Source organism: Hylobates moloch, unplaced genomic scaffold (genome assembly GCF_009828535.3).
Source record: "Hylobates moloch isolate HMO894 unplaced genomic scaffold, HMol_V3 SCAFFOLD_7, whole genome shotgun sequence".
NCBI classification, from domain to species: Eukaryota; Metazoa; Chordata; class Mammalia; order Primates; family Hylobatidae; genus Hylobates; species Hylobates moloch.
In genome coordinates this window covers 6,722,771-6,734,515 of record NW_026652282.1, presented here as the reverse complement: position 1 = coordinate 6,734,515, position 11,745 = coordinate 6,722,771, and the positions used below count along the sequence as shown (strand labels likewise).

Here is an 11,745-nt window from a genome sequence, read left to right as displayed (position 1 = left end):
TGGGTGGGTGGCTGGATGGGTGGGTGGTTGGATGGGTGGGTGGCTAGATGGGTGGGTGGCTAGATGGCTGGGTGAGTGGCTAGATGGCTGGCTGGGTGGGTGGCTGGGGATGGCTGCTTGGATGGATGGGAGGAGGGGTAAGTGAGCAGAAGGACAGATAACTAGCAGATGAGCTCAAATGCAGGGCACACAGTCATCTGTTGAAATTCCTTGGAACAAATCAGATTCCCTCATACTAGGCCACCTTCTAGACAAGAACAAATTTAATTCTAAGATCTACACAGTTAAAACATTAGAAGCAAATGAAACAAAATAGCAGCCGTTGCCATCTCCAGGTCATGGGGTTGGAGGTATTTTTGTTTTCCTTCCTTCTACTTTTTTCTACTTAGTAATTTTCTAGAATAAAATTTATTCCTACTACAGTAAGCCCACCGCCTAGAATCGAGCCTATCATGGATAGGCACTCAATAAACAGTTGTTGGACAACTCCATGAATAAATATGTTTGCTTCTAGAAGGAAACACTCGTGGTTTACAAACGGAAATGACAATGTGACGTGTGGCCACAGTAGGCCCCTTTAATACCTTCCTCTTTCCACCAACAGGGAAGGGGACATGCCGAAGGGGTTTGAAGAGCTTGGCTGGGTGGGAGTGAGAGGAAACCAGACGCAGTGTCCGACGGCAGCCTAGGATTCAGAGAATCCCACCTGGCCAGTCACTCACAAGCTGTGTGGCCTTAGGCAAATGTCTCACCCTCTCTGAGCCCTTAGTTTCATTACCTGTAAAAATGGAGTCCACAATCTCCAGCTCAGGGAACTGATGCTGCATAGATAAAATAATGTACGGCAAATGACACGTGATCGACAAAGAGCTGCTATCACCCATAAAGGAAACAGATGCACCACCAACTTAGGATAAGGAAGACAAACCAGTCTGAGTTTGTTTACAAGTTTCAACCACATGCCATAAATTCTGATGAGCCTTTGTTTCTCTTGATGCAAACAAAATTCCAAATGGTGCCATGCAGAGGTCAGCTGGCAAGAGAGTACAAGCATCGTCCTAAATGGAGCCACAACACAACCCACTTTCAAGTTCAATATCATATACTGAAACCAATGGTTTCCAAAGCATGATCCAAAGACCCCTGTGGATCCCCGAAACTCTTTCAGGGATCCTATGAGGTCCCCTCCTTCCCAATGGCATATCGGTAGGCAGCCAGATGGTCTTCACATGTTCACTCAAAATGACCCTATCTCAACAGGCCGAATGCACCAATGGCCAAAGCAGCTGCCTTCTAGCAAGCCAGACGCTAAAGAGATGGATAGCAAGGGCAAATAATACCACTCTTCTCACTATAGTTTTTTGTTTCAAAAAAGTTATCAGTCATAAAAATGTTACTAATATTAATACATAATAGGGTTTTTATTGTCTTTTTTTATTTGTTGAGATGGGCCTTGCTCTGTTGTTCAGGCTGGAGTGCAGTGGTGCGATCAGAGCTCACTGCAACCTCCACCTCCCGGGCTCAAGCCATCCTCCCACCTCAGGCTCCCAAGTAGCTGGGACCACAGGCATGTGCCACCACGCCCAGCTAACTTTTGTATTTTTTGTAAAGATGAGGTTTTGTCATGTTGCCTAGGCTGGTCTCGAACTCCTGAACTAAAGTAATCCTCCTGCCTTGGCCTCTCAAAGTGCTGGGATTACAGGTGTGAGCCACTATGCCCGGCCTATTGTTATCTTTAATAAATAAATATTTAAAAAATTTCCCAGGGCTAACTTCTAAATTAGTAAATACTGACAGGTAAAAATCCACATAAACACTGATAGGTCCCTGGGTGGGGAAAAATGAAAAAACAAAACAGTTAGAAAAAAGAACTTTAAAAAAACCAACACAAACAAAAGCTCTTTGGGATCCTCAGCATTTTAACATTGGAAGGAGGTTCTGAGACTAAAATGTTTGAGAACAGCTGTAATAAACTCTTGAGTAGAATGTTCTAAGATCCCACTTACCTATCATATTTTAATTTTTAAGGAATATGTTTTGATAGCTTGTACAAATGAAAGTAACGTTTAAAAAGCAATTCTGGGGCCAGGCGCGGTGGCTCACGCCTGTAATCCCAGCACTTTGGGAGGCCGAGGCGGGTGGATCACGAGGTCAGGAGATCGAGACCATCCTGGTTAACGTGGTGAAACCTGGTCTCCACTAAAAATACAAAAAATTAGCCGGACGTGGTGGCAGGCGCCTGTGGTCCCAGCTACTCGGGAGGCTGAGGCAGGAGAATGGCGTGAACCCGGGAGTCAGAGCTTGCAGTGAGCCGAGATCGCACCACTGCACTCCAGCCTGGGCGACAGAGCGAGACTCTGTCTCAAAAAAAAAAAGCAATTCTGAAGTTCCACTGAGGGGCTTATAGAAAGGCACACTGCTTTGTATGTACTGCCTCATTCCTTACTGGTCTTTGGATTCTATCCCTGCTTTACAGATGAAGAAATTCATATAAAGTAGCTTGCCTCTGCTACGCAAGTTCAAAGTTCGGTCAGGCTGGCTTGACCCTAAAGCCGAGGCACCTTACCAACAAACAGGCATTTCCTTTACTACTGAAAAACATTTCCCCAATTTTCTGTGATACTCACATCCTACCTGACGCTTATCCAGGGCGATATCCTCAAAAACCCCATCTTTTTCAGAAGATGGAGAGCCGAGAGTTTTAAAAGGGAGTTTTAAAGTGAGTTCAAAATACATCCCTCATTGGGCTTTGGAGCTGTAACTTGGAACCCACTCTCACAAGCACCAGGACATTATTAAGTCACAGAGGACCCCAGGGGCAGAGACGACACCAGCAGACCATATCCAGTGGCAAACAGTGACCAGCCCCAGGAAGCAATTTGTTGTAGGGAATTTACCCAAGCCCGGTCCAAGGCTATTAACTTTTTTCTTAATGCTTTTCAGAAATTCTAACCCAACCTGAATTCTATTAGCTCAAATCCCAAGTTAATAGAATCGAAATTGAGTTCCTACTGAAAACTGGCTCCACTCTTGAGTGACCAGGGTAGAATTTCCAACCCATCGCTAAATCCGTCGGCGCATTCCAGCTCTGTTTTCACACATATGACATATAGATACATTCATACGTACGGCTCGGTTTTAGACTGTCTTTAGTCATGACTTATTTTCAGATTATCTGTAGTGAAAAAAGTTTTAGATCAAATTCCCTTCTATCCAATAGAACACATTTGTCATTATACAAACAGGTGCATTTCGGAGCACGCAAGAGACAGCGCATCTGGATACAAGATCACACACAAGTGCCCATGAGTGCCCACATGTGCAGTCTAATTTTATGCTGCTTATTCTGAAAGTTGCAGATGACTAAAAATGTAACTTCCTTACCAAACAGGGGCCACGCTGGCAATAACTGAGACATCTAAAAACTGGCTGGAACATAAACTGCTAAAATAAGAGTCTTAGACATTTGCCTGACTTCTGTACTTATTTTTTCAACAAAAAGGGGATACAGTTTCCTGGCAGAAAACTGGCCAGGGCCCAACTCCTAAAGCACATAGCCTTGTGTCTCCAATTCAAAGGAAACGAACTTCAAAGAATATTTACCACTGCTATGAAATGGAGTAGAAAAGTAAGCTAACAGATTAAGAAAATATAAAGTCTAATTTACTGTCTTTACATAAAGTACTTTATTGTAAAGATGTCATTAAATTATGACAAAGGAAAACGTGAATTCAGGTTCAGCAGAACCAAATTTTTGCTTTTTGATAGATCTTTCATTTTATAATCACCTCTATAATAAAAGCAGTCATCCTTGGAAAGAGAATTTCTCAGGATGGCAGGCATCTTGCAATAGAGCCGTGGGGTTCTCTGTTGAACATCAGCATCTTGTATAAATGCCTGCCACACACTAACATGAGCAAGCTAAAATAGCAAAGGACGTCGCAAGTGTTGACACGAGCCATCCGAGAGATTATCTGGGGTATGTGTCCTTCACCTCAAGCCTGCTCCCTCCGCCCAGGAGCCGTGCACCAGCTCCCTCCAGAGATGCATCATCTGCCGGGGCGGTAGGCCTGAAGGAGGTGCGCATCTCTCTCTCTCTCTCCCCCGGATGACACCCCCAGCCCTGAAAACACCTCCCATTTGCTGCTGATGACACCGCAGGTGAGACAGGCAGACTGGGCCCAGCTCTACAGCTGGCACAGCTCAGCCTTAAGGCGCCAACCTCACTCTCTCTCTGCACCTGGCCCACGCCGGGTCTCCTAATGCTGCCAGCCTGTGCTGGGGGAAGCCTCCTACCACGTGGCCCCATACTTGCAAACTGCAAGCACCCCTCCAATGAAGGGAGGTGGCGTGGAGAAATGGGCCCCGTGTGGACCGGCACAGAAGGCCCAGAGCTACAAGAGCCCCACCCCCACGCGATGTGCGTGCAAGTGCTTAGCACATGTGGATGTGCTTTTCCGGCCAAGGTCATTTAGCGGCAGATTCAGGAAACACACTTGGGGCGATTAGGTCCTGGTCGAGGGCTCTGAGTCCCAGGACTCAGCACCTGGGCTGGTCTCACGTGAGACCCCCATGTGAGTCAAAGCTGGTCCGGCTTTGCTGTCCCCGCCCTTGAACCCAGGCATCGGGGCTAACACTGGCTCCATGGAGGGCTGCAGACTTGTACTCAGGGGCCACAGCACTCGTGTGTGCTGGATTTCCACATGGTGACAGCAGCCACAGTCAAAGGAGCGTGGGTGTGGAGCCCTGAGGTGCAGGCGACACTTGTGGGGCCAAGTCCTCCCCCCTTCACAGAGAAGCAACAGGAACTCCCAGGCCCTCCTATGCAGAACACACATACAAGAATACCAGGGGTGGAACAGAAGGAAATGTTTAGCTGAAAACAAACGCAGCCGTGCAAGAGCACAGGAGAAAACTTCAGCTGCACAGTCCCTTTCACATTCAGATTCTCCTCGCGGTTGATTCTGGGTGAGGTGACAGGGCATGCCACCATCTCAGGCAAAATGAAATTCACCTGCCTAGGACTCTGAGCGCCACTCTCCAAACACCACTGCTTCCCTGAGGCTGCCGTGAGCCCCTCGTGCCAAGCCACAGACTTGTCTCTCATGAAGATGACCCATGAACATCCAAGCATAAAGGACGCCCAACAATACAGACAACCATCGTGAAACAGCAGGAGTAAGAGCATCTGGACAGATCCCATCATCCAAGCGTCTATTAGAGTCTCTGCGGAGCTGCTCATGTGAGCTCAAGGGGGCAAGACTTTAACACGTGGGGGAGGGGCTGCTCTCCAAAGCCCAGCTGATAGCCACAGAGAAACTGCTGTGAAGTGTGGAAGGCAGGCCCAGCCTTTGACACAATCTGCAATCTCACACAGCAGATGGAAACCAGGACACACGGCACACGAGGAAAGGCTGAACGACTCAGTGCCACCGAATACCAAAGAAACCATGCTGGCTTTGCATGTCCTGTGTGGTGAAGGAGCCTCAGGACAGACGCACAACAGGTGGCCAGCTTCCCAATGCCAGAGAAGAGCAGGCTCTCCTGGCTAGAAATCAAAGTCGGAGAGGAAAGCAGTAGGTGGCTACCCACCATGCTCACCACGTCAGGAACAGGGAAGTCTTCCCCCAAGCAACAGAGCTGCCCGGGCCGGAGCGGGACCACAGCCTGCTCAGGACACTGTCCCACAAAGGCAGGTGAAAGCACCAAGCACCAGCTTCGGGAAGGGTGGGGCGTGGGGGGAGGTGGAGGTCACCCATCTTCCCTCACTCCTTCCCCCTTGTCAATCACCTCCTGCTTCGGAGCAGAGGCTCCAGAGGCCCAGGGAGCAGAAGGCAGTGCCCCCCACCGCATGCCCCTCCTAGGCCAGGGAACATCCAGGCAGGAGAGGCTCTGAGCAATCATCAGGAACACCCTCCAGCCACACACAAGCCACCCCGTGGAGTTTTTCCAGCAGGCTTTCCGCTGGAGGTCGTGTCCCCGCTAACCCACCTCTCCGTGGCACCCTGTGCGGAGGTGGCCCGTGCACGCCGCAGCTCCTCCTCCAGGCGCTCCCGCTCCTCCTCCAGCCGGGCCACATCTCCCGCGGAGCGGCGCTGTGCAATGATGAGCTGAAGCTCCTGCAGCAGGGCCTCCTTCTCCTTGATGAGCTGCAGCCGGTCCCTGTCAGCCTCGGCCGTGCCTGGCCAGGACTCATTGTCAAGCCGGGCCAGCTGCTGCTGGATGTTGGCGACTCTGCAAGAGAGACGGGGAGGAAACAAGGACATCAGCGGACTGAAAACGCCGTCTTCACACCTTCTCCATGTCTCACACTGATTCTGGAAACTCCCTTTGCCAAATAAGTAGTGAAATGATTGCACCAAGTGACCCTTACACTTAAAAGGATTTGGAAACAATGTCCTAAAGAATGGTGCAGAAGTCTTTTCCTGAAGCTCCCTTAGCCTGAGATTCGAGATGACAATAACCTCATCGTGCCTGTTCTGAAGAACTGACAAAAAGGCCAGCAGCCCTCAACATGCCCATACTCTGGGCGGCTCAGGCTCCTGGTTTCCTACATGAAACTGTCTCAGAGCAGGAGGGAGTCTGCTTGTTTCTTCTGCCCACCCTCATCAGTAGCTAAACAGCATGCTGGACCCCCAGAAGTGCTGCCGGCCTCCCGCCTCCTCAGCTGTGTCTAACCACTGTCAGCTGCTTTAGCAAAATAACAAAGGAGAAATGCACTCATCATCTGGCCTCCTGAAGGGAAGACCTTCGAAGCCCCATGCTCCATGTCTTCTGGTTCTGTGTGCTCCTTCCTGCACCAGAGCCCTGGCCATACATGAATTCAAAACACCTTGCAGAGAGCAAGTGGGCACTCGACAAAAGCTGAGTGCATTGAACAGTGAACAAACACGCCTGCAAATATGTGAGAGGAAGAGAGGCAGCCCTGTGAGCGTGGATGCTGGTGAGATGATCTGGGTGGATGCAAAGCGCAACAATCCTCAAGGTGGAAAAACAGAGGCTCCTATCAGTTTCCATGCCTCGAAATTTCCAAGTGCTTGCTTGGCAAACAGACTGCATTACTTTTTGTGTCACGAGGTGCTGTTGAATGCAGATTAAGTGAAACAGATGTGACCTGTATTTTTAAAGCATCCTTTAAAAGTAAGAGTAGAATGTTTTAAGCCCTTTAAGTAGGGTTAAAGATGAGGGATATGTTTCCAGGGAGAAACTAGGAATGGCAAACTCAACCTGAACCCCGTGCTGTGGAGGACATAGTTTGGCATACTCGCCCAAAGACAAAAGCCAAAGGCTTCTCTGAGATCACAAAGAGCTGTGAGAACAGGGAAGTGACAGGCACACGTGGCCCTATATCCTCCGAGGGAGATGCAGGGCAGAAGTGCTCCTGAGACTGCCTCCTCCTGTGCCCGCGGTCCACGGCACTAATCAAGGCTGGCTTCCCACCTGCTGGGTCTAGACCTCAGAAGCCTTCTCTACACTATGAGCCATGCGGATATCCCCAATTGACTAGCATTGCCACACATGTTAAAACCTGCCACCCAGCCCTGTACCAAGTCAGGCTCCACCTAAACTAGACACGAGCACACGGACTCATGACGATCGGGCATGACTCCCTCTCTAGCCACCAAACGAATCTGAAAGCCCACAGTTAAGGAAAGAAACGGGTACACAAGTTACAGTTTAAATGTAGTGCATTTTACTCAAGTCCACTTCAACAAGGTAAAGACACTAGTTGAATGTCAGTAGCTTTATTAGACAAGTTATTTTCTAACTTAAAACTAATGTCTGGAAAATGTGTTGGAAGATGGTGCCAAACCATGTCACCAGAAAAACTAATGACAGAGGCAGCTGAACAGGGCTAGGACTCCAACTGGGCTTAAGCATCCACCTACGTCTAATTAGTGTAATTAAAATTTATGGCAGTCATATACCCGAAGCCCAAGGAAAATACACTCCAAGCAAACCCACAAATAAGTCAGTGCTAAATCAGACATTATACCCAATGATATTTCTGGAACATTCTACAGCAGACCAAGACAAGAAATAAATATAAAAGATGAAGAACAATCAGCAAATCTGTGTCCTCATACTTTTTTTCATTTCCATTTATCTGATCCACAGGAAAGTCTATCTGAGCCCAGCTAAATTTTGCCTGACCATTTTATACTCATACTAATTATCATACATATAATATAAACAGAAGTATTTTACAAAGCACTCCTTTAGAGTTTTCTGAGCCTTAAATATGAAGAGATCAAGATTCCATTTGAGTCTGCCAGCTCTAGGTTAGCTGCTAGCCTACAAGGATTCAAGCTGTTGAAGGTGGCAGAAGATCCAATTCCAGATAATCACAACCTTTCCAGGAAAATCTCAAGTAATATGCACTATCAGAAAAAAAAGAATGAGAAAAAAATGAATTATAGGAGGGAGGAGAGGCAAAGGGTGAGTTTCAAAAGACCTGTCTGTTGCAGGCATAAAGAAACAGAACAGCAGCCCAAATTAAACCATGTCCTGTCACTTCCCACAGCTGGCAGGAAAAATATGCAAGGACATATGGCAAGGGACGACCTCTCCAGCAGAAACAAAATCTGGATGAGGTTGACTTCTTGCAACCCATCTGGAAATGTTTGGGCTGTGCTGAACGCTAGGCAAACATTTCTGTGCCTTCGAATTGTGGGATTTAATAATAAAATTTCAAAACAATGCAACAATGCAAACAATCTCCATTTCAGAGCTATATATGAATCTAGAAGAAACTGGAACATATTGGAAAGTTCAATTTCTTTGTCCCCATGTTCTAGGTGTGAACATTTGGGGCCTGCTTCAGCAAGGTCGAGAGAGGCACATCTGTCTGTCTGTCTGTACTGGAAGCCAAAAGCACTAGGATTCCTTCAACAATCGATTGTTCTTATGTCCCCATGAGACAGACAAGACGGCTTTGCCTTTATAAACCTTATGACTTGTCTACCTTGCCGTGGGCCGGAAACGAGCCATCTGCAGGGAGTATCTTTAGTACGTTAGGTTTACTTGAAGAAACAGACTTCCTGCCTAAGGCTAAACACAGATGTACTGAGTTTCAATGCACCTTTCTTCTACATCCACGCCAAACAGCTGATCCACTCGTTGGAGCCTCGCTCCTGTGTGTGCTGTTGTTCCAATTTTGGGTATTAAAGGAAAAACAATTTCCAGAAAAGCTTTTCTTTGAAATATCATTTCAGTGAAATTAAATACATGGAAGTAAAGCAAGGTCATGGTTAAAGTTTGCAAAAAAAAAAATAACTTTCCCAAGTTTTTTGTAAAGAGAACTAATAGCAGCTTAAAATTAGAGAGGATTTTTTTTTTCTGTGAGTCAACTATATTCTTCAGTGATTCTTATTTTTGAGGGGTAATGCATTTTATGGCCTATATAAAATCTCTCCCAAATGCCTTTAAAAGCCTTTAAATATATGTCCCCGTGTCCTGATAGTGAAGAAAGCAAATGTTCAATCAAGCATGCAGGTTTCTTATTTATTATGCGATTCCCAAATTCTATTCCCTGAGCAGGTCTAATGTAGATAGACATAAATATGAATCATTGTTCCCTTATGATTTTTGCCCAAACACTTTTCTGTTACAACCCAGCCACCATTAAACCATGCATTTATGCCGCAGAAACTATTTAGACTCTCACAGTTCACATGAAAATCTTAAATACGATTTGCATTTTTATAGGAAAACAATGCACTTTCAATAATAAAAAGTTCTGAGGCATATCAAGAATAATCCCTAATTATTTGAATTTATACCAAAAATCTGCAGTCTACAATATCATTTCTTATGTTCCTAAAATCCTGCTGCTTTCTGGAATAGCAAGCAGAACTCTGGACAGCCCACGGTCCTATCCCATGGTGATGAGTCGTGAGGGATCCCAATGGCACATTCCAGGACGCGAGGTCAGCTTAGAGCCTCAGACCTTCAGATTGCAATTACGGCTACAGGTTCGATACTTCTTCCACTTTCTCTTAGTTTTCTTGTTGTAAATACCCATTTAAATAAAAAGCAAAGGTTAAAGAAAACATCAGCTGAGATGTAAGTCAGATGGACAATGAAATCACTTCAGCAGATTGAACTAAACCAGCGTCCATTCTACTCAACTCTTTATGTCAGAAGTTTGAGAAGTCTGAATCTAGAATATGTGGGATAAGAAAGGTCTACTAATACACCAATATCTCACCCCATCCTCAGCTTCCCAGCCCTGACATCTTCTCCCTTTGCAACAGACAGATCTTCAGAGAGCAACTTCATCAAATAAAAAGCAGTGAGTCTACAGGCTTCTTCATGTTGACCAGAATAGGGAAGACAGAGCCTCAGTGGCAAAGATGCTTTTCCTTATTTCTCACAACTGTGCCCCACCCCTAAAACCCAGATGGGAAGTCATTTGAGAAATGAAGAAAAAATCCAAGTGATTGATCAAATTCAACTGGAATCATAACACTACACTGATCTCCGACAACTGATGAACAGCAGGACTGATCCTGGCAACTAAAACTAAGAGGCAGAGAAACTGGATGGACCGAATGTTTTGTTCCTATCTGGACTGAGGGTGTTTCTATGGTAACAGCTACAGTTTGTGCACAGTTCTGGAACAAGCGCCCTTAAGTTAAAAATAAGGAGCCATCTGCGTCATCGGGATTGCTTCAAGACTTGCTCTTTCAACTTCACTTTTAAAATTTCTGAAATTTTAAAATCAGTAGTGTGAATATTCCTATCATTAGGTCTGCCCTGGGAATCCGAAGAGGCATTCCTGAGGCAAGGTGCAAGCAGTCCTTTTGGTACACTTCACAGGACCCACAGTTAAAAACACAAAACTAGTCATCATGACAGTGGTCGTTTGGCCAGAGAATTCTCTAGAAATCACACCACCACTCAGAATTATGAGTTCCACTTCCACAAACTTCCTTTAAATCTAAATATATATGAAATCCAGCTGTGTGGGGTGGCTCACACCTGTAATCCCAGTACTTTGGAAGGCTGAGGCAGGTGGATCACTTGAGGTCAGGAGTTCGAGACCAGCCTTGGCCAACATGGTGAAACCCTGTCTCTACTAAAAATATAAAAATTAGCCAGGAGTGGTGGCACGTGCCTGTAATCCCAGCTACTCAGGAGGCTGAGACACAAGAATCGCTTAAACCCAGGGGGCGGAGGTTGTAGTGAGTCAAGATCATGCCACTGCACTCCAGCACTCCAGCACCGCAGCCTGGGTGACGGAGCGAGACCCTGTCTCAAAAAAAAAAAAAAAAAAAAAGAAAGAAAAAAAAATCTGAATATATATATATGAAATCTCTCATTGTCCAGAATTTGGCATTTTTGACAATTTCCCACATCTTAAAAACAATCTCAAATATCTATGTGCAAGGAAATACCTCCAAAATGCCTAAGGCATAAAATTCTCCACTGTTCAGAAGTGGCAAAGCACAGGAGGTTCTGCAGAGGATATACATGATGGTTTACTTTGTGTGTCAACTTGCCTGGGCTAAAGCTTGCCCAGATAGCTGGTAAAACATTATCTCTGAGTGTGTCTGGGAAGGAATTTCTGGAAGACATAAGCATTTGAATCAGTGGACTGAGCAAAGAAGATCCACCCTCACCAATGTAAGTGGGCACCATCCAATTCATTGAGGGACTGAATAGAGCAAAAGGGTAGAGGAAGGGTGAATTCTGTCTCTCTTCTTGAGCTGGGACATCCACCTTCTGCCCTCAGACACCAAA

At 46.1% G+C, this 11,745-nt stretch overlaps 1 protein-coding gene across 1 annotated transcript in view; it reads right to left on the bottom strand.

Annotated features, from left to right (window-relative positions):
• Nucleotides 1-11,745, bottom strand: part of WWC3 (WWC family member 3) — a 130,326-nt gene that overhangs the window by 29,253 nt on the left and 89,328 nt on the right. Inside the window, exon 9 of the mRNA XM_032756553.2 lies at nt 5,992-6,234. Within this exon, the coding sequence (XP_032612444.1) occupies nt 5,992-6,234 (243 nt within the window). The remainder of the gene's footprint in view (nt 1-5,991; nt 6,235-11,745) is intronic.